Raw genomic sequence first — 23,775 nt, 5'->3', positions numbered from 1 at the left:
TTACCTTATGTCTTCTGTAAGTTCATCAATCAGCTTCAACCACATCTCAGCTAATCGGTTTTCAGAAATTTTAGCCTGCATTTCTGATTTTAAGGTGGCTAAGTTGTATTGCTGAGAAATTTAAAAGAAAAGGATTTGCACTTATAAACTTCCATTGTGGTTTATGGTCAATATCAGTTTCAAGACTTTAATCTTACTTATTTCTATGTATAAAGCCCAAATAAAAAAAGACTCAGATGTTCAAACTTGGTTAATTTAGCAGGATTATTCCTATGTTCTCATTGTATTTAACAATACATGATATTGCACTTAACTTCCAAAGCATTTTAACAGTTCTACAGACTTCACATGCCCCTAACCAACACCAAGGACTCTTCCTTCCTGTGGGAATTCCCTGCAGATTCAAGCGGGAGTGTGTTGGGTGTTGCCAGAATACAGACCTATGATTAGCAGTGCCATTTGTTACACTGAGCTATGCTTAATTTTGAATAGGAAAAAAGGAGGGAAAAGTGTCAGAAAACTGTTCCATAATTTGCTTAAAATGTAATTTTTTGATTACACCTCTAACAGAAAAAAAGTAAAAATGAAAAGTGTATTAGCAAAAGAAAGATCTTAAATGTCTTACCAGTCTCTCAGCCATGTTTAGGATCACATTCACAGGGTCTAATCTATGACTTATGTCCTCCCAAAAGGAAGTCAGCGTTACAACTGGCTTTGTGTTTGCCCATGGCAAGTAGTAATAATAATTACCTGGTGTGAAACATTTGTACATTAGAGTTGGAATTCATGGCAGGAATACATACTCTACACTGCACAAGTTGCTATATTTATTTCATTTATGTACTACAATTCATTAAGAACATACAAGCTAGTCCAAACTTGTAAAAGGATTTGTATTTTTCAGTCACTGTAGTGTCTGTTGGGTGGTAAACTTTTACTTCAAATTGTTTCAAAACCCAATGGATTTTTTCAATAAATTATCTGTTAACATGTTCATTATTCTTTCCCATAACTTATCGATGTAGATAGCACATTAATATAAGCTATCTCTGAAATAAAATATTCAAATAATTATTTTCCACAGTAAACCTGATTACTTCATTTAATACACAGAAAAAAAGAACTCCTATTGTCTGAAGTTAATAAAAAAAGTTATAACCAAAATATATTTCCCTGTGGTCTGGCTAGGTTCTTTTTTTCTTGGCTGCCAGACACCTGGTTTAAAAACAAGTTTTTATTTTATTCTAAATCAGAATGTTCAAAGGGTATTTTCTCTATTTAATCCCTAGTTTTTAGACACCTGTAAAATAATGTGATTGTTTTCTTGCCAATTTTCCTGTGCCCAAGTAGTACATGGTCAAAAGATTTCACTGAATTCTGTGAAAATTTCTTTAATAACCTCAGTAGGCTTTGCAGCATGTATTCCATAAAATAACTTCATCGCAAAAGCTGTGAAAAGCCACATATTCTTTTCTGTCATGTTTTCAATAAGTTTTTAGTGCAGTTTAGGGCTGTCATTCCAAAGTCATAAAATAGCTCCTTGAAAAGAGAATTTTACATTATTTTATGCCCATACCAGCAGCATCCTTACCATCAAAAACAGCACAACTGTACTGAGTTGTTGATGCCAAAGGTTTACAGGTGGTATCAAACTTGTTGCCATAGTTACCAATACTAACTTCAAACTGGATAGGCTCACCGGTGTCTTGCAGCATGGTAGCAGAATGAAACACAGCAGCCAAGCAGAACTTTCGTCTGCTCTGGTATTTCTACAAAAAGAACCTTTTTAGTTGTAGTTGTATTTCAGTATTTGTAAAACCGGATCCACAACTATAGAAAACAATAGCACTTTCTTAATGGAAACAATAAATTTAATATTTTTACTATTTTCTGGGAAGCAACCAAAAAAAATATTTTGTGTATAATAAATTACAGTATTCAAGATTATAAAAATGTTTCAAATTAACATTTCATGCTATGAGGATATGACATTTTTGTAGCCACACCATCAACAACCACCTCTCTTAATTCTGAGATTCAACTCAATAGTTTCAATTGTAGTAAGTTAGATTATCCTGCAAAAAAAAAACCAGCCAAGGCATATCCCCATTACCAGCATTGACAATAAAACAAAGGTTTACCTGAACAACCAGTAAGTCATCATTAGGAATCATCTCTAACTTTTTATTAACAGGTTTGCTTTCAAGTATCGTAGATAGTTCAACCAGAATTCTCCCTCTATAAGCAACTCCTTCGCCCTGTAACATAATCACACATTGAATCCAATTTTATATATTTCTCCTGAAGTAGCATACTTTCTTTAGCTGTACATGATTCTGGCTTCACTGAAGTGTTGTCAAAACTTCTGCAGAGGCATGGATGTACATATTTGAACAAATTAAATAAAGCAGTTGGCTTTAGTTAATGCTAGAAGTGAAAAAGATATATTTACAAAACCAAGGAAATAAGAAATACAAATGTATGCAGAGATGCAGATAGTGAAAGCCATCAAAACCACTACTGCTCCTTTAAAATGAAAACAGATAGGAATGCAAAACATTATCATACTTCCTTATTAATCATAAATAGAAAATTTTATTCAAAAAGAAACACTAAAGGGAGTGTAATGTGAAGAAAACAAAAAAGCCCACATTAAAATTAATTTATTCATCGACTAAGAACAACTGGGTTTAATCCTTTTATTAAAAACAATGAATAAAGAAACTGACCTTTCCAAAGTTTAATTCGTCATATGGGTCTGGGAATCCAGTGTATTCTCTTGGACTTCCATACAGGTTTAGGTAACAAGGCCCAAATGTTGGTAAAAAGCCAACTTCAGTTTCTCCAGTGTTCACTAACAGAAAACGTTACCATTATATCTTTGTTAATTATTGTTCAGAGCCAGAAAAGGTTAACATTACTATCAAACCCAGTGGAACAAATGTTAGATATTAGTTAGATATTAGTTATTAGTAAAGTAAGAACACTTCATTCTCTGGGTATACTATATGAATTTAAAGTAATTATACCAGTGACTGTACTTGTTCCTAACCTCCTCCTTCATTGTACAATACTTACTAGATACTACTTCATGCAGTAAAAAACCCACAGAATAAACAAAACTTCTGCCCCAGTTCAAATATCAGGTTTTCATTTATGTGAAAGAGTAATACACTCTTCTGTTAACAGAAAAGATATTTTCTAGAAATAAATGAAATTGAGTAAAACAATTTTGCAATCATTTAAACACATATGCCATTGTTCTAGCTAAACACCTACAAAAAAGATGCACACTGAGCAGAAAAAAACCCCACTGTTTAGAATAGTTAATCCTACTGTTCTAATTTTTAGTTTAATTTTTCTGTGACTATACTTCAGGGTAAAATACAGACTACTGCAAACTCTAATCATAACTGCTGCAGTGCACTGTTTCTCAGAAGCTCCCTTTTCAGTAAGCTATAATTCATACTAGACTGAAAGCCTGCAAACTCAGTTAATTCTCAGTTAATTCCGATGACAATAAACTCTAATTTGTATACTATTCTTATTCCATGACTAACAAATTAAAATTTCCCAATGTCTTAATCTAGTTTAAAAAATATTAATAAGGATTTAGATATTTTTGTCAGTTTTAATAGCTAAGCTAGGAAACTGCATACCAGAGCTATTGTTTATTTTCAGATATTTAAGATATCTAACAACTTGAAAAAGTATTTCCATTGCCAATGCTTACTGTCATAATTTTGTATTTTTGAACAGTGTTCTGTTTTTCAGTAGAAAAAAATATATAGGGAAGCCTTAATTGTATTACTACTGTTGTCTTTTGTGTTTGCATTCATGCCTTTCAAATTTATTAGATGATTGAGATCCTAAAAAGCTCTTTTTAGAACCAGTTAAAATTGGCTTAACTTTAGAGAGTTAATTGTTCTTTCAGTAGCAATCAAACATATGCCATGATACATTTGATGAGTAGTGCAAAGAGAATTAGAACAAGGTAAGCAACACATGCAGAAAAATACTGCGTAGTTTTGAGCAAACAGGAAAGATTCTATATTATTTTCCTTCTTGCATCCTAGCTTTTGTCTTTGAACAAATGATTCTGGTATTAAAAAAAGAGGAGAATCAGGTTCTAAACCTTGCAACAGATACCACTTAAGAGTGATCTGCAGCAGAAAGGAGGACTCATTTATCACAGGAAAGGATGGCTGAGATAAGAAAGTGAAAATAAAGGGTTACACCTTGTATGACTTTGCCACTGTGACTACTGAGTGACATAAATGGATAATAAAAATGAATGTGACATCCTGATGTAATTTCCTGTCAAAGTCACATAAAATCTGTAAAATATAAAGATTTGCAGTTCTCTATTTTGCATTTGCATACTTTCACATCGTTACATCTGAATCAGAAAAGAACAAAATCTGAATGAAAAAGAATTCAGACTCTTGTTGGAATACTGTTCAATTTTTTAAAGATTCTAACACTAAACTGCTCACACCAGATCTTGATATGACTAGATTTAAGGTAGAGATCTGTGTTGAATTAATACATTCACTACTTACAGATTCTAATAAATTAAACAGAACATAAATTTAAAAACAAAATGAAACAAACAAAAAACACCCCCTTCCAAGCCTGGAATAAAAAGAGTATTTTTTTGTATTTGTTTACATTTAAAATTCAATTGTTTACATTTAGAAGGCTGATGATCATGTATTACATAAAGTGATTCTGAAAAATTATTTCAGCGTTTAACTTAATATTACATTATTATGAAAGAAAAATAGCAAATGAAGTATTTGTGCAGATGAATGTTTGTTATCTTTCAACTGGTGCAGTTTTATTTATTTCTCACTATATAAATATTTACCACAAAGTCTTTCAAAACTGGATGCGAACCTAGACAGTTATGTGAAAAGCTGTCTCTCCAGGTTTTAACAGAATCAGATTTCATTTTTCAGACTTTATTTATATAGCTAGCTAAGCATAAGCAAAACAGCCACTAATTAATTTAGGCATTTACTTCTGCAGGGCTCTGCAGCTGCAAATATAGTTGCAATCTCATAGCTAAGTTAAAAATTGCAAGCCGTTGTTAGACTAAGCACTTTATAATCAAAGCAACTGCATGCTCAACTCTAAAACACAGCTTGAAGCACCAACCAAACAGAAATATTTTCAAACCAGTTCCAGTGCCAAAACTGTTTTATGCAGTTAGTTATGTTTGATACTCTTTAATCATAATGGTGAAGTCTTTTAGACAAGTTATTATTAAAAATATTTTTTAAGATGATGGGTTTTCTTAGGCAATACTTCTCAGTTTGGGCAATGGAAAACAAAATCAGTAACAGCTGAAGATATAAACCTTCATATGATGAAGCCCCTGTTCCCGAAGATGAAAATTCTATATTATGAAAAGAGAAGAAGTTACATGACAAGTGACAATAGCATTTTAAAAACAAATACATCACAAAGCAATATGCTTTTAAAATAAAGTCGAAGGCCTGAGAAGAAGTAAAGTTCACGTGGGCTAGAATTTTGCTTCCTGATTAAAATATGAAGGTATTACTCTTCCTGTACAATTCCAAAGAAAAAAACCCAAACATGTAGCTGACAAAATATATTGTTTTGATGCTTCTGTTTCAGCTTTGTATAGTACTCCCGACAAAATAAAATTTTATTAAAAAAATTATTTTAAAATCTTAAGAACATTTAAGAAAACCACTACAGTTCAGGGCCCATTAGCATATCTTCATTTACTGAAGATCATAGACTAGATCAGTTTCCCAATCCTTTAGAAGCCAGAACAGGCTCAGGCATGGCACTGACCTCAAGGGAAGATAATCTGTGATTTTACATGGAAATGACTATTCCAGTGTCAGTACTTCAGTAGAGAAAGAATCCAGATAAGATTTTCTCAGTTACTGAGTGCCTGGGTTTGAAGTATAAATGAGCTGTGACTCAGCAGCAGTTCGTTACACACTTGTGTGGGTAGTACAAGTGAGCTCTTCAGAGCTGAATGTTCCCCGACAGCCCAGCCTTTCTGCCTTTGATTTCCCATTGCCTTTTCTCGTAACCCTTTCTTTTGCTTCTGGTTGTGTGTGTGATATATGAAAAGAATGTTTGCACAAAGTCTTACTTCTACAGCAGTACTTCTAAGAGGACTGGGTTATAAACTTGAAGTTACATGACTGAAAATACAGTTCCATCCAGTAAGATAAATACCTGGCTCAAGTCACTACAGGATTGGAGCCACTAGTTTTGTTTTTAAACTCCTACATAGCTATCAATTTAAGGACAAATTGGTCTGTCTCATACAAGTACATATCATATAGATTTTATAAACACAACAGACAGAAAAAATAATAATTTAGATTCTTATTGTGGTAGTGGTGGAAATGGTTTTAAGCCAGTGTCTTTCAACCTAGTGTAGATAGTCAGATAAAAGCCTGTTTAGCCATGAACTTTACAATTCTGTATGAACAACTAATATGACATACTATGTTCATGTAAAGGATAAAACGTTTTTCCTGGAAAATTAACACAGAATCTTTGTCATGGAGCCAGCTCGATTGTATGAAAGATCTTGCTATAAAAAGATGAGGAGATTATAGATCACAAAGAAATAATCAATAATCAGTAATCACAGTATAAGAACATAAATGTAACAGGATTTTTTTTTAATATTTCCCCAAACCTTGGCACAAAAAGTGTTTCTTATAATATTGTAAAGAGTTTTATCACATATTGTCCAAGGGGACAACATGTTAAGAACTTCATATCCTGCCTAACTGAATTTGTTTTTTTGCAGTTAATCAGTTTCGAGTTTTAGTTTTTCTGAAATTATATATCCTGTCATAGGATCTTGATTGAAGCACCTAAGTTAATTGTCTGTGATCACAGCATTGCAACTAAAATCTTCATCTGTGGAAGCTACTAAAATAAGGGTTACTAAATAGTAATTTGGAGCACTCATGCAATGAGATGCAGTGCCTATTTCCAGTAAGCTACTGATCAGAGCAGAGACTGATCCAAGTTCCCCCAGTATCTGAAAGCAGCCTAGTAGTATACAGGAAATGAGCAGGTGTCTCTAGATCCTGTCGGCTAGCTACTCAGGAACATTCCCCAGCTTTTAGGTTCTCTTCCCAGAGAAAGAACAGACACGCTTATAAGGTGGCAAAAGAAGTCTTGCCTATTATTGCCCAATAAAGTAGTGATTCTGAAACAGTGACTCAGGATTGCTTTAAAATTCAATGTCTTATTAAGTATCTTAGTAAATTCACATATCTTACGATAGATTGTGATATCACATAGTTTTCTGAATTGAGGAAAGTATCCACAAATCAATTAACTTATATATAACACAAAAGACTGAATTTTGAATTAGTTACTGCTATTTTCATGACGATGTGGTTTAAACATTAAAATTTTAATACTTTACTTTAAAAAGTCCTACAGTATGTTTTCTAGGAGCATTGTTTTGAAAATTCCAGAAACAGATAATCTTGTTGCCACAGAACTGAGGAACTATAGGAAAATATACTTTCTTAGCACACCGATCTTTGCTATTTCTCATAACAGAAGATAGATACATAGTGCTCAATCAATTACCTTCAACTTCTCCTCCAGAAGAAGCAATTTTTGAGAGACTTAAATATGTTGTTCCTACTACATCATTTTTTGTAAGACGATCCCTATAAAAAGAAAAAAAAAAGGGAGATTTTATTTAAATATAATACTGGTCATCCTACACATAAGTAAAGTACCAAGTGACTAAATTCACTCCAAGACAGTGTACTCACATTTTATATCACCTGGAACACTTTACTATTACTAACACAGATGGTAATGGTTAGTTACAAAAGTGGTCTGTCTCATGAAGAAGTCACCTGACTTTTACGCTATCACTTGAATAGCGATGGTGCTCAGTGCTCACTGCAGAAAATTAACAATGCTCCCATGTTATACTAATCAGGTCTTTTGTAAAGAAACCATAAAGGAAGATACTTAAATACTTGCTTAAATACTCTCATAGGCTGTAAAAATACCTGACATCTATAGAACCAGACTTTTCTTCACTTAATATAATTTACCTTGTATAGTACTTCGATTAAAAGTCGTAACTCACCAGTCAACAACTGCAAGCTTTATTTTCTCACACATGGAGGGAAACTGAAAAAAAAGCAATTAAAATAACCCATTACTTATTTCACCACTCTAATGTTAATGCCCTGAGTTCCAAAAGGATGGCTGTTTTCTACAGAAACAAGAAAAAAAACACTGACCTTTATTTGAAGATAAATAATTTGATTCCACTCTGGATTAGCATTTTTCTCAATTATATTTGTGCAAACCTGCAAAAAATTAAATCAACCCAAAGATAAAACAGACAAAAAAGCATATACTAGCTATGATTTAGGATAAAATCACGTTCTGTTTGGTAAGATGAGGGATAGTAGTTAATGATGAATCCTGAGTGGTTTATGCTGCAATGAACCATTAGTTTTCAATTGGCAAATACAGCTAAACTGATCTGCATATGCAGTATTAATGACTATTGGAGGGAAAAGAAAACTGAAACAGTGTTTAAACCTGAGACTGGCATTACCCTACAGGAAAAAAGCTTGTTATTTCCACTAGCTACAATTTAGTGTGTTTTCACACTAGTACTAATCTCTTTTTATCACAGCAGAGAAACAAGACGAAGGAATGACTTGATTCCAGCTTGCTTTATGCAGATTTTAGAGTAGATGAAGAATATATTCTATGGGAGAGCCTATATTATTTGTTAGTCACGTCTACTGAAGATCTCCTACATTACTGGGTATGGCAACCTGACTATACAACATAATAAAGGACTGACATTTTTCTTCTTAAGAAAAAAGATTGGCTAGCAATGAATATAGGTTGTGCAATTGTGCTTCGGCTCAAATTTCGTATTCTAAGGAACACATTAGTAATAAAATGTACAAATGCTGTTAACCTGTCCAGAAAGATCTGTACCATCAGTTACAAAAAGCAATCAGGAACAACCGGTAGGCAAGCAATCTGGCACGCATCAGTTCCTAGCATTTAGTCATACATTCCCCTTTTATTACTCATCAGCTTTACACCCATTCTACTGTACCTTGTAGTTTGTCCTCATTTTACAAAGTGAACTTTAGGGCTAATGCTTTTTTATTTCCATAATTTCAGTAAACTTCAAAATTTATATTGGCATATGAAATCTGTTCTCAGGACTACAATTAGAATGCAAAGATTCAGATATTTACTAAATTACCTTTTTCCCAGCAAAAGAAACTTCTACAAACGGATCTACCAGGTTTTTCTTGTCTGCTTCTCCTCCAAATATTTCTTTGACAGTCTGTGCAAAAGCATCATCCACTGGAGAGGTGTCAAAGAAGAAATTAAGGTTAACACTTTTTAATTATTATTTTATTTATTTATTCAGCCTAAATAATAAATTGCCTATCGCAATCCCACAAAATCAACCAGCTTACAGATCTAGGTAGGGTAAAGTCTAATCTGATAAGCAAAATTCTGAACAGTGTCACTGGTAAAAATGGAGAATTTAGGCTTAGGAGCAATTTCAAGAATATAAGTTTTTGAAACATCATGAAGAGTGTTGATGTGCTTCTGAATGTAGCGGCACAGTTGTATTTGAAAAACATTATGCATGTACCTGTAGACATTGTCATTTGTAGTCACAGATATAGGTGAGAAATTATGCTAGGGAAGGATAAAAACCAACCTATATCCTATCAGAAAACACATATGGCATATAATGAGAGAAAGAGCCTTTGTCTCAGCAATATAGGGTTGACACAAGTAAAGTCTCACTAAACAAAGTAAGGTCAAACTGCTTACAAGCTCCCCTGCCCTCCAAAGCTGTTTATTTAAGCTTATGGTGCTCAACTTATAGCCCACGAACTGCATGCAGCTTTCTGGGATACAGCCAGTTCCTAGTTACTTATTTCCTGTGGCCACTCAGGAGCAGGTTGCTGGCAATCACAGCAGTGGCTGACTGATTTCAGCAGTCCTGTGGCCTTTCCCCCATTGCAAAATAGCTGCAGCTATGCACACCTATGAAGAAGAATTAATAGATTGCTGGGAAGAGGAGGGTGCAGGGGACCATGAGCAGTACTACTTATCTACTAGGATCTAAATGGCCTTGGAAAAGAGGGCTGCAGGGAACCAGCTGTCTGATAACCTCTTGAAAGTGGGCAAGGATTGAGATCCAACGGGAGGTTGACACATGCACTGTATACTTGAGCTAGACATGCACAGAACATCCAGCTTCTCTGCAGATAAACTGTACTTGAATGTTAATTACTTGCATGTAACTTCTGTGATTGGAGAAGGGCTAATAGAGATGACCCTCTCCCCCTACCAGAAACTGTAGGGGGGAACAGCACACAGCACCCCCCACTCAGCAACAGATGAACATGACTAATCTAATGGGTAACAAATTTATCTGTTACAAGAATTAAGTAGACTTACTGAGCATTATCAAGGGACTTGAAATGGGTTACTTACACCATCACAGAACTATTGGCTCAAGTAACAATGTAAAGCACTCAAGATGTTTTATGTTCAAGGAACGTTTCTGAACAGCTAACACAAGTATTTCCAATGGTAATCAAATACACCGATGGACAAGTAGTAAGAAGCTACATACTTTGTGGAATGTCCTCAGCTCTGTAGATTTTGAGAAGGAAAGTGACCCATCGAAGTGCAATTCCAGCAGGTAATAACAGATTGCTCTCCACATCATCGCTTTCATTATCTCTTTCCCTTTTTTCAACCTGTCAGCAAATACAGTGATACATAGTATCTGGTATATAAGAAAGCCAGAGTAATGTACAGAATTAAGGTGATTAGTTAAACGGGTACCCACAACACTCCAGATAGACTGTTGTCTGTTTCATTTTACAGAATGAGTTTTTATCAAATTATCAAGCCACAAAAATTAATTCTACCTAAACTATTTTATTTACATTTTTATGTCTAAAGTACTCAATTGCAGGAGCCCATTATAATCACACTTTTAAAATCATGATCATTAGATAATGATGATGATTTTGGCACTCATACAATGCCAATTTCATGCAATTTTCATACTCATCTCAAGATGAATATTGTGGTAAGGCATCTTACTGCAATTAGAAACTGCATGGAGCTCTCATATAATGTACCAGAACTTACTGCTTCCTTCTTTAAAAATAAACAAGAAATAAAAGATTTCACCACAAATAACTTGACATATCTTTGTGATTTCAAGAATCATGAAGATAGCAGAAAAGAAGAGTTAATATGGAACAAGAAGGAGATCTTCCATGGTTCTGAGGACCATATTATATTTAACTAAGGAGTAGCAGAATGCAAAAATCTCAGGCAGGAGGAACAGCAGAACTTAAACTACAGACAATGGTCAAATACAAAAAATGTCACAGAGGCAAGAGGGCCTGTTTTTGCCATGACAGAATAGCAGACAGTTAAGGATTGGATTGTTAAAACTACCTACTGCTTTCATATACATCAAATTACTTGTGCCTAGATTGTAATTATTGATAGGTCTGATTTTCACCTGGAAAATATCTCCACAGGCTTGTCTACATCACATAGTAGTGGAGACATTCCTGACTTAGTTCTTGAACTGGTATCAATACGTTGCTCACCCTGATTAGCTACACTAAGGAGAATTACATATTAGCTTGCATGCAACATCAGGCTAACACATCTCTACTTCTTCCAGGATGTGAAGAATTATCTACAAATGGTAGATCAACAAACCCAGAGCTGGTTCTGAGGTTGCTTAATTGGACAGGATAACAAAATAAGCTTTGTACTTAGTACTGCATGCCCCTGAAACAACTTGTAAATCTTGTCTTTTAAATGCTGCTCACAGTATTTCAAAAATGTCAGAGGGACATGAATAAATATCTGGGTCGAGAGGGGAAGAAAAACATTTAAATGAAACTTACTGGTGGCTCATCTCCAGTTCCCAGGACAATCATGCTGACTTTCATATAGCCTTTAGCTCCTGAATTTGTATCTTCAGGATCACTCAGCAAAAGCCATTTTCTCATGACTGCATGGCCTAAAATAAAACAAACACCACCACTCGCCTCCAGTAATATCCATTACAAAATGATAGAAATCATAAAATCAAAGTCAACTGTTCCAAAAGCATGCCTTATTCTAAAATTAATTATTTAAAAAATTTATTCTGTCCTAGACAGGTCTCAATAGTGCCATTCAAAACAAGAAATCTAGTGGTGTTAAAATGTTGTGGCATACTACTTCAGAGACATAATTATAAAATAGTTTTGCATTATTTTTCACATTTTAGGTCTTTGTTAAAACTAATATCCAAATTTTAGGTGCTTCTACTTCATCTTGAAACCACTGAAAGGACTTATATATTGTTGGATTTTTAAAAGTTAATACTTAAATGATCAATCTCAAATAACTTTCCATTAACTTTCTTCTTTTACTTTAGAAATGTAATGAAATGTTTCAACTCCAAGTTTCAAGCTAGCAAAGAAGCTCTGAAGTAACTGTTACTTACCAGGCTCATCATAAACATAGCCAATGTCAATCTGAAATAAAGATCAAAGTCATTACCCTCTGAAGAAATACCAAAACAGAAAAATGCTAAGGCAACTCAAGTTTTTCATGAGTACTTCTACAGTGTTCTCTTGTCACAAAAAAAAGAAAGTTTACATAGCATATTCTTGGGAGGAGAAAGAGAAAATACCTTACATTAAAAAATGAGGGATTTTGAATGGATACAGCAACCAAGAAGAAAATGCAAGAGAAGATGTATTACAACTAACAGTTAGTTAGTAGTTACTTTCTTCTTTCCTCAGATCCCCAGGTTTTCCATTTATCTGACACAGAAGATGTGGCTAGCCTATTGCTTCTTGAATTCCCTATGTTCCTCCATTATTTTATGTTCAGACAGGCTTTTCAGAACTCTTTTGTTTCTATTTCCTGCTCAACGTCTCATCCTTCAGTTCCAGAAATGAAGCTTTTTTTTAATGAATTATTTCCTTTTTCTTTTATGAAGATGATGAGCAATTTCCCCCCCCACTGTGTCAAATCTGGACAAGACTGCACAAATACCATGACTGTATTCATTGTATCAGATTTCAAACATGTTCAGGAAGGTAAGTATGTTTGCTCATGGCAATTTGGGCTAGTTTTCCTTGCAGGTAATGTCTGAAAGGGTACTTTTCTAGAGAGAATTACCCTTAGGGCTTTCTCCTGGAATGTGTGCCTGCAGGAACAGAAAGTAGCTCAATGACATGCTGATCAATCCTTCACAGAGCAATATACCACTGTCTGAACCACTAGAAATTACATAGATAATAAGCAGTGAGAAGCAAAATCAACCTGCTTTGTGGCAGAAACGGCTTCATTTAGAAAAGAGCACTCTTCCACACTTGCATATTTTTGTGAAAAGCTGGTCTAGAGACCTACTGAATTTATGCAGTACAAAATAAACAAACAGAAAATACAGCCAACACTGACATTGGAAATCTTGTAATAGGGGATCCTAGTAGCCATTAAAATTGTCATGTGAATTCTTTGTCTGTATTGCTTTAGGAATACCTTCAACAGGCAGATGTCTACCTCCCAATATTGACCATTACAAACACAAATACAGCCTCACTAATATCATCAGAACCACAAAAATTACTTTAAGAGACTTTCCCACCATCTCTTTTACTTAACAAACTTATGACCAAAGGAACACCTTTCCACATCACTTGAGAATGTGTATCTTTATGCCGCAATATATACCACTATTCTGCCTATTAGCTACCTAATATAATTATCTCTTCACACCCTACCTCATACCAAATAATCCCCCGATATCTTTGGAGGAAAAAATTTACCTTTGGTACATATTTTTTTCTCTTGGATGCAAGTTAGAGAACTTGGTATATAAAACATATGATTTTCTTTAACAATAATCTTCTACTCAAATAAGAAAACTGTTTACTAGTGCTTTGAGCAAATGGTCTCCAGCATAAGAAGCAAGACATCATCAGGTAATTTTTTGGCCCCATGCTAAAGCACTATAAATTTAAACATTTAAACAAGTCCTTGAAAAATTTCTCTCATTTTATTTAATTTAGTCAAGATATGGATGTTGTTTCATACCCACCTTAAATTCTCCCATTAGACAGTCTGCTCGTAGAGAATAAGAATCATACACCTAAAAAGACAGACAACCATGAAACAAGAATGTTCCTAAACACCATAGTGAAATAGCCAGACAACACTATATGCATCCAGCAGCCTTTTGAACATGCACCATTTTTTCTTACCCGAATGCTAACTGTTTCATCAAGCAACGCTAAAGGAGTCATGTGGACATTGTAGAAAAATATCTGTTAAGGTAAAAACAAACAAAAAACCTGTCTCAAAATAACAAACACATAATTCTCTGAACAGAAAATGCAAAAACATTATGTTAAGAGGTTTGTGAAGCATGTCTGCTTGCTGGACTCATATGCTAATTTAGCACAGAATAAAAAATTTAGTAAAGTTAGTAAAAAATAGACAAAAGACAGTCACAACTTCCACTTGAATGAATGCAGTAGGCATAGCTGTGCTGCAAACTTTCAGCACTGTCCTTACTCCTTGCTCTGTACTTCACATTTTCCTCAGGGGAACAACTTTGGGAATTACAAAGTTTGTTCATTTTCCAGGACATTCAATCCTGGTCTAGCCATCTCTGTTGTAGCTGTCAAAAAGGTCTTGTTTAGGTGCTAGTGGTGATAGTGATTGTAATGATTTGCATCTTTGAAATTCAAGGCCACAGGAATAAATCTGATATTTTTACAGCACGAAGATAGATATACTATTTATTAGCTTATTTGTTTTGTTAATAGTATATGCCTCACTAAGTCTGGTCTTTGAGCCCAGCTATACTCCAGTCAGTACTTTATCCAACAAAAGGGAAGGGTACATAAACATGGCCCCTCCTATTCCATTTTCGCTTAGTATGGATACTGAGACTACCTAGGAATTGATTCAATACAAGGTGCAGCTGACCTTCTCCCTTTCTGTTTTTTACCACTGCTCCATAAATCTTGACTGCTACCTACAGCTTAGTTCAAGTCTCAAAGTTTTGTAACCTCCTTGTTTTTGCCTGCCTGTGTTAAACATGCTTGCCACCCAGTTCCAAAATCTTCTGAATTTTCCACACATGTTCAGATAATGAGAGTTATCCCTCAGCATTCTCTCTATTAAGCTTAAGCTTTGCAACATCAGTCTTCCAGACAATGGGATCATTCTTGTGTCCCTTACACAGCTTTGAATTCTCTCCTGTGTTTCAGTGTGTTTGATGTACAGATCCCTGTCTGGACAAAGAAATCTAGTTGTGCGTTTACAAATCATGGGAATAAGGCAATGACATTTCTAGATTCTGTGTGGCAGTATTACTGACCCAAAGCATTGCACTGAAAGCTCATCTGCACACACCACAGAGGTCTGCAATGATTCCTAATTAATTTTTCCGTGATTTTATAACCTGCATAGAACGATTCCAAGTCATTATTATGTCACATGGCCAGCCGTATCAAAGAACCTGTTCCATATGTTTCAGCTAAGTTTGACTTCCTTCTGGATAGTTTTATCTGCTAAGACTGCCAGTGATAGAGATGTGTTTAGTGATGTGAATACTTAAAGAAAGGGACTGGGAACTGCAAAATGTATATTAGCCATAATTACCCTTAAATATTAGCAAATTCTTATTCGTTGATCATAATGAAAACAGTAATATCTATTTTTCTACATTTGATAGCATCAACATTTCAGCCATAGTGTTCTTACACCACTTACTTCATCAAAATATGGGTTGTTTCCTCTTTTGATTCTTGTTCGGTGTGTCTGGCCGCAAATATGAACTTTGACTACTGGTTTTATGTTATTTCCAGGTAACTGACGACCTTCAATGACTCTAACACGAATCTGAAAAAAAAAAATTCAAATATTTGTATTAATTCATTCCCTATATTGTCTATCATCCTGGTGACAACAGTTTCTTACTATACCACCTAAAAAGTTAGCCAACACCCATAGCAGCTGGCAGATATGGACTGGGCAGACTTTTCAAACTTAATTATGATAGCAAATATAATTTACTTGAATTTTACAAGTTGGGGATAATTATTTCAATAAAAGTTTTTTACGTGATTTTACTACTTATTTTTAAAGCTGCTATTGTAGTATGAAATCTATACAACTATATAATAAATAAGGTTCGTCTAGATTTCAGTCAGAACTGTACAAAATTGGACATGTCTGTAACAGGCAAATTTGAAGAATACTTTTGAAATACAGGCTTTCAAATGAAGAGGCTAATTGTGTCTACAGTGCATTAGATTTGCACAATCTGACATTAAATTATGCTCAGGCTATGTGAAAGAAGCAATGTCATGCCAGGCAGAAAAAGAGAACATGCATCATTTAATAAATCTATTACCTGAAAGTCTTGTGGTTTGTTAGAAAGGATTCTCCGTGTTTTCTTTCCTTTGGTGATGCGTTTAGCTAGCTGGGCTTCCTTCGTGCCACTTGGAACTGTTGGTGTGATACCACGAAGTGGACCATCCAAGCCATCTTCATAACCTCCATCATCTTCTCCATCTCATACAGTAAAAAAAACAGTATAATTAATAAACAAATAGTACATTTTGATGTTAAAGTTACAGTAAGAGTCTGATATACAAGAGTTCCACTAAAATTGTATTATTATCTCATTTGAACAGGTTTTTTTGCTAACACATGCTTTTGAAAGCTAGTCATTTTAGCCTGCTTAAGAACAAGTTTATATCCTAACCAAACTAACTGTCCCTCTTCAGGATGTAGAGTATCTAATACAATTTTCATACATTTTTTTGAACCAATTGAAGTTTTAGTAAAGTACAGTTCAGCTGTAATCACCACCAGACCAGTTCACAATACACCAGAAGTGGTTAATTTTATTCCCGTTGGAGCTGTTTCCCAGCAGCAAGACTAGGCTACAGCATAGCACTGGTTTTTACTTCAGAATCTTGAAAACATGAAGACATTTAGGGTCTGCCATCCAAAATAAAACTCTGAATCCTCCTCCACAGCATTTAACTGTGGAATAAGTTAAAGTTTCTTAGTAAGACATTTCTGAAATCACAATACCTCTGTGGAAAACTGTTCTACAACCACATGACACTACAATACTGGATCATACAGTGACATTCCAGTATTGCAAAACAGGATCCATAAATATCTAGACCACAGAACTGTGTCATACTCCTTGTGTTTCTTTTCTTAACTGAAGGGCAGTGACTATGGTAAAATCTACAGGAAGAACAAGATGTGTCTCTGATAGTTAGCATTAACACAATGCTTGTTAACTTTATGAATTAGTTTGCCAACACAGGGTGATGATCACTTGCCTCAGTGATCCTTGTAAGAGACATATAAAAACACAGAGATTGACATACCATGTATTTTATAACTGGAAGACCCCACCTCCCTCACATCGCTCAAAATCTATCTGCCTGGATGGACCCATGCAACTGATGGATTACACACCCTGAGTTAACACCCTGATTTAGCATATAATTTTTAATTTCTGAAACTGAGCTGCAGCAATTTCAGCTGCGGAAGTGATTTCATTTCATGGGAAATAGGTATTTACAATAATTATCTAATGTGTGTTTGATAATTTGCACTGAAATAATCTTCATGCAGTTGCTGGATACGAGCTAAAAACCTGCCATGTTTTATTTTACCTGTATTAACTTACAGTTTAAGTACACTTTTAAAAAGCTATCAAAATAATCTCATATAAATGAATTTGCATTTTTAGCCTTCAAATTGACATTTCTATAATATTATTTTGAAGTGTAATGATTTAACCCACAGCTTTTGTGTTTGCATTAGCTATCCTTCCACTCCCCAAGAACACCTCTCAGTGAAGTCAGTGGAATCAAGACTTCCCTCCCCAAACACTCCTCATTTCAATTTTTTCCTTCTCACGTTATTATCTATCAACAGATAATGGTCAAATTGATTTATTTCTCCTCAAACACATGACATTTATTACATTTACTTCTTTCTGCACAAACACAGCCTGGATATTAGGGTAATTATTTGCCTGTCAACTGCAAAAACCCATTGTTACTTTACAGTTCTTTTAAGACAATGGAAAACCAGAGGATCTCAGAAACACTCTCAGCAAAAGCCTGGTTAATATTATAAATACAGACCAAAGAATATTCCCTACCAATCACAGTATTTTGTAGGCTAGTCAAGTATCAAGCTTAATATAAGATACAACAGTGTCTTTCGAAACTTACTTACTCTACAGAAAATAAAAAGTTTAATGATTTAAGAAAATCTTTTCACAAAGCTCCCTGACATTGAAAGTAATAGAATATATTTTTCCAAAAGTGTGACTTCCCTGCTTTTTTGGTTAGCCCTAGCATTACAGCAGATAACTGCTGCTGTTTCTCTGAGCACCCAAAAACCTTTCTTTCCTAAACAAAAGCCATTTTGAAAAGCTTTTAAGCAACATCATTCTTTTGTAACCTGATTCCACTGGAGAAAATGATGCTAAAAACCATTTTATGTCAGGAAATGCCAATTTTCTTCCTAGCTGTAGTTCTGAATCATCCTTAATTTTTTTAAAATCACTATCTTGCAGTCTTGACATGCTTGCTTCTGGTTACATTTTTTTCTGATGAACAATGCTGTTGAATCACTTTCTTGCCTTATCTAAGTATCTCCATGATCTTTTAACAATAATGTTCTGAGAAAAGATTGAAATACCTTCTTGTGTATTGGTCCCTCCTGGATCATTTGGATTTGCAGGTCCAGCTGGTGGTTCATATCCTACACCCAAATCAATTGTTGCCTATAGAGAAATACACTTTTTTTTTTTAAATGTAGCACACAGTATTCACAACAATTGATTTAAAGCAGTAAGTTGTTCTAATACTGTACATGAACAGTTAACTATTCACAGTCACAGCACAGTTTATAATAAAATTTCAAGTATTAGTAAATTAATAAACCATTATTAAGCTATATATACATACAAACAATAAGACTACACAATTTGCAGCTAATAGAATAGGCTCTAAAATAATATCTAACGAATGGAATCACTGTGTTTATATTTAGAAAAATCTGTCATAATACAAGTATATAAGATGTTCTATAAATGTTCATTTATTTAGTTCCACAATATTCATAGCAGACTAGGTGACATCCTAAATTTGCAGATGGAAGAACAAAGGTAATGAGAAATAACACTATCTGATCAACAACATAACAAGTCTGAATCATAAGTAAAACTTCCTATCTGGCTCTTCTAATTGCTTGTTCATACCACCATCCTGGAAGAAAAACACTATGTCATTTTCCATTCTAATTACAGAATTGCCTTTTTTGTGCTTGACTACAGTTTTGGATTATTGAACAAACCATTATTATTCCTAGTTGCCACAGTAACATGAGGAGTCAGCAAAAAAAGCCCAACCCTGTGACCAACTAAGCATGATATTAAACTACGGCTGACGAGATACTGAAATTACCCTTAGAGCCTCTTATTGTTATGTGTACTAGAATGAAGTGCCTTAACAGCTAGACTGCACAAACACAGTAAGGTCCCAGTTCTAGAAACTACTTAATTAATGACTAAGTTAATGACCAGATAATAACTCTGTTAAATTTAAACACGTGCTAAACCAAGTTAAGCAAGTTCTTGTGTAACTTTCTGAACTGAGCTGGCAGTGAACATGTACATGATTATGTGCTTTCTAGAACCAGTGCTATGACACAGGTGGATATTAGAAAGAATATAGCAAAAAAGTGCATATGGGAACTCCATCTGATACTTAGGAAAATGCTCTTTTTCAACATCAAGCTGATTTCCATGCATACTTTGTGGCCTATAGTATTTGTAAGACATATATATAAATACATACACAGAAAACAATTTATCTAACTTGAAGGATATTAAACAAACTCAGATGGTACAGACATAATTATATTTTGTTAGAAATTTCCTCTGTCTGGAGCTTTTGCTACAAAATTCCAAGCATTTAATTCATAAAGTAAAAATAATTTGAAAATTTTTTGTTTCACTGTTAGCTCTGTTGCTAGAGCATTTTGATCAAACAGTAAAATAAGGAAATGTAAGCCACTCACTCCAGTTTCTTGTCCCCTTTCATTTAGCAGAGGTATGAGTTTGAAGGGTAAAGATCTGCTTTGGTTACCTACAAGATCCTTAAGTGCTATGGATGCACTGCCAATTAATCTGAAACAAAGTAAAAATCATTATTAGAATGCGAGTATACATCAAACAGAAGTTCCCTTTTGTATTTTGCTAGCGTCTGTTAGTCAACCAAATAATTCCAGCCATGACTTGAAAACCCAAGACACAGCAAAAGGTCATTGCAAATGTTATGTAATGATTGTGTACTGCTAATTTGTATTTTCTGTTTCACTGCACTTAAATGTGCTTATGTTCTTTAGGGAAGAAACAGCTTTAACCTAAAAGAGGTTAAAAAATGAAATTTAAATAAATTTTATGTGTATTTTTGAAAATAATCTTCTGTATAACTTTCAACAGCCATGTCACTTGTTTCAGCCACTGAATTCTCATTGGTAAACTAGAGGAGGTAATTCTTTCTTTCCCTATATAGCTTTGCAAACTCTCAGATGAGAAATAATGTTTAAAGCTAGATATGACAGCTGTTGTACTACACAGAAAGAGACACAAAAAGACATACACACATCTCTGTAATGAAAACAATGAAACAGAACAAATGCAATCAATGTGCTTACTAGAGGCTTCACAAAATTAATCTTCTTGCCCATACTCTACGTTTTGGAATAGGTTCATCTCCTTGCCTCTACATTCTCAGAATGTTTCAACATGGCTCTAAAGAGGCCTACCATGGGAAGCTGCCCAAGAGATCTGACATTCTGTGGCAGACTGTCCTGAGCTACTTCCACCTACGGGACTGCCTCTGTCACCCCCATCCTCTTCAAAAAAGTTAAAACTGCATGAACTTTTAACCTGAGAAACTTCTTTTAGGCAGAGTTTCTAACAGTGTGCCATTGGTCTCATGATATGTATTTCATTCCCATAGTATGCAATAACAGTTCACTCCTATACTGAAGTGGATTATTGGAATAACTGAGATTTTTGCCAATGAAAAAAACCCCAAGATAATTTCACCTGGTAAATATTACAAAGAACATGTATTACAAACAAAATACCAGCTTTGCTGACAAAGAAGAAAAAAGTTCTCTATGTGGAGAACTTAACTGAGGTCCCTTTGAATAGATTATAGTACTTTTTCATGGAGAAGCTAAGGATGCAAGGGCATTTTTTGACATGGAGCAAGAGAATTATTACAGCTACTCTCAGGTGCTATGTCATGAGAACATAATTTACTTTTTGTAAAGTACATTAGAATATAGAAGTATAAAACATTAATTTCCTGCAAATATACATTCCAGGTAGTACACATTACAACTTTTGTTTAGCTGTGCACAAAAAATAACCATGTTTTCTGTTTGAATGATGTGTTAGAATTACTTCGGTGCTGTCAACTCCTCAGTCAATTCTGCTTTCCCAGTTCCTCTCACTCCTCCAATCCCAGTTGTCTTTTTGATAGTTTTGACTCACTACTCAAACTTTTGCCCCCCAAATTGCCAAAGCACAGTAATATTCCAGATATGCCTCACGTATATGTCACACACAGAGCATGGGCTAGATGTGAAAAGCAGTTTAAGATCAGGCCACGCTGCTGAGGAAATTCATGAAGCTGTTCTAACCTTTAAGATGACCATAACTGAAACTCTGATCCCATTTCTAATACCTGCCTCTCCTCTCTTTACTGAACAGACACATGGATTCAGTATTGTAGTCTTGATCCAGTGTCCTTAAAAAAACTATGGAAATACACCTAGTTATTTCAGCGAGCATTAGATTAACCCTAGGTACATTTTCGCTTTTTACAAATTGTTGCACAGAGCTGGACGTTAGCTGAAACACTGACTCCATATATTTCTCAACTTTAGGGAGCTTAAGAAGCAATTTCTCCTGTTATGCAATCAAAATTGCATTCAACCCACAAGGCAAACCTAGATTTGGAACATCAGATATACATGCAGTGGTCTTATTTATCCCTCCAACTGTAGTATTATTTGACATTGCTTATGATCTGATGTAGTAAACCTGGACACTAAACAGTAATGTCTACCTAGCTCAGGGAACAACAGCAGATGGTCTCTCTGAAACTGAAAGAGGCTTTATTTTTTCCCCTGTGGCTTCAACATTCCAAAAATTGGTGTTATATAGAAGTCAAGTAAGTATGACATTACACACCAAAGAGAACATCTCCCTGTATATTTGAACAAACTTTTCTATGCAGAAAAGCAGGTGTCATGCAGACAGACACTGATGCTATTCAACAGTCAAAGAAAAGCAGAAGAGGTTCATTCCCTAATGACTGTAAATCCCAAAGCTGTTAAGAGAGAAAAATACTAGGTAGCTTAATGCATTTTTCTCTCTATTACGTAGCCTTCTAACATGTTAATATTTTGAAAGCAAGTATAATATAAGCAAATGGGAAACTATTCCTACAGCTGGAAGGAACAAATGCTTGAATTTCATTTACACAGTTGGATACTGAAAGAAACCAACTATTGTTCACTCTTTTTAAATCAATGCAAAATTAGTCAATAAAAACTTTCAATTCCAAATATCCTTAGTTTCCCCAAATCCTTCAACTGTGAATATGCCTCCCCATTTGAGAAAAACAGAGAGAAACATACATAGTTTGAGGTATCATAGAAAGGAAAAACCCAACAAGACTACCCTAAACCAGCTTTGCCTAGAGAAAGGCAAAGAAATTATTTTCCTATGTACATTCATAGAAAAATTTTGTAGACTTGCTATTTTGATTTGATATGAGCCAGGGTGACTTACATTAACTCCAGAAAGAACTTCAGAAGTCACCCAGTCTCAAATCATCTGGATGACTGTTTCAGCAACCACACCCTCCTATCTGGTGACATTAACTCAAGAACAGCTGTTCAACAGTAGTGCTTTTGAAATTTTCCAGCGTGAATTTCCATTTCTACATCTTCATCTGTCCTGTGCAGATAACTGCACACATCTGAATACATAGTAATAATTTTTAAAATTCTTATCACCTTCAGAAGACTGAAGAGGGAGCCAGTTACATAGACTACTTGCTTGCTACTAGTTGCCTCTAAAGTCCTTTGTTTCCCCCTCCTTTAACAGGTTGGGCAACAATAGCCTTCAGTCTTTTTCCACTCTTGCTAGAGTGAGAAATCTAATATTCAGACTATACACTATTTTAGCCTACTTCTAAGCTTTAGCCAAATTCTAAGCTTTAGGAAGTTAGTCTTTTGTCTTCCCCAAAGTGGTCCTGTTCACAGGATTTGGGATGTTTCACCCCTCCCTTAGCAGAACCCCAGACCTGATGAGGTTGGAAGGGACCACTCAAGATCATCTAGTCCAATCCCTCTGCTCAAGCAGAGTCAGCTAGAACACATTGCCCAGGACCATGTCCAGTCTGGTTTTGATCATACAGCTTTTAAACCACTTCAAATATACCAGTATATATCAGTACCAGGCCTATGATAACTTTCCCCCCAGCAATCAAAGGAAAATACTTAGTTCATCAGCATGAAATCAATGAACTACAGATGACCAACTATTAAACAGTGTTAGAT

The 23,775-nt window shown here is 34.8% G+C and overlaps 1 protein-coding gene across 2 annotated transcripts in view; it reads right to left on the bottom strand.

Annotated features, from left to right (window-relative positions):
* MYOF (myoferlin) overlaps nt 1-23,775 on the bottom strand; it is a 71,348-nt gene that overhangs the window by 33,859 nt on the left and 13,714 nt on the right. The window contains exons 4-22 of one of the 2 annotated variants that reach the window (XM_074874944.1): nt 20,209-20,317; nt 18,826-18,910; nt 16,499-16,659; nt 15,856-15,984; nt 14,337-14,399; nt 14,174-14,224; nt 12,569-12,599; nt 11,982-12,097; nt 10,676-10,802; nt 9,278-9,381; nt 8,283-8,351; nt 8,126-8,169; nt 7,609-7,691; nt 5,363-5,401; nt 2,730-2,854; nt 2,142-2,258; nt 1,592-1,769; nt 626-750; nt 5-111 (exon numbers count right to left, since the gene is read on the bottom strand). In XM_074874944.1, coding sequence (XP_074731045.1) covers nt 5-111; nt 626-750; nt 1,592-1,769; nt 2,142-2,258; nt 2,730-2,854; nt 5,363-5,401; nt 7,609-7,691; nt 8,126-8,169; nt 8,283-8,351; nt 9,278-9,381; nt 10,676-10,802; nt 11,982-12,097; nt 12,569-12,599; nt 14,174-14,224; nt 14,337-14,399; nt 15,856-15,984; nt 16,499-16,659; nt 18,826-18,910; nt 20,209-20,317 — 1,863 coding nt within the window. The remainder of the gene's footprint in view (nt 1-4; nt 112-625; nt 751-1,591; nt 1,770-2,141; nt 2,259-2,729; nt 2,855-5,362; nt 5,402-7,608; nt 7,692-8,125; nt 8,170-8,282; nt 8,352-9,277; nt 9,382-10,675; nt 10,803-11,981; nt 12,098-12,568; nt 12,600-14,173; nt 14,225-14,336; nt 14,400-15,855; nt 15,985-16,498; nt 16,660-18,825; nt 18,911-20,208; nt 20,318-23,775) is intronic. The other variant, XM_074874945.1, reaches the window with a different exon arrangement.

Source organism: Strix uralensis, chromosome 7, assembly GCF_047716275.1.
Source record: "Strix uralensis isolate ZFMK-TIS-50842 chromosome 7, bStrUra1, whole genome shotgun sequence".
In the NCBI taxonomy this organism is placed as follows: Eukaryota; Metazoa; Chordata; class Aves; order Strigiformes; family Strigidae; genus Strix; species Strix uralensis.
The sequence above is the reverse complement of the archived record's forward strand: the minus strand, read 5'-3'. Positions and strand labels throughout refer to the sequence as shown.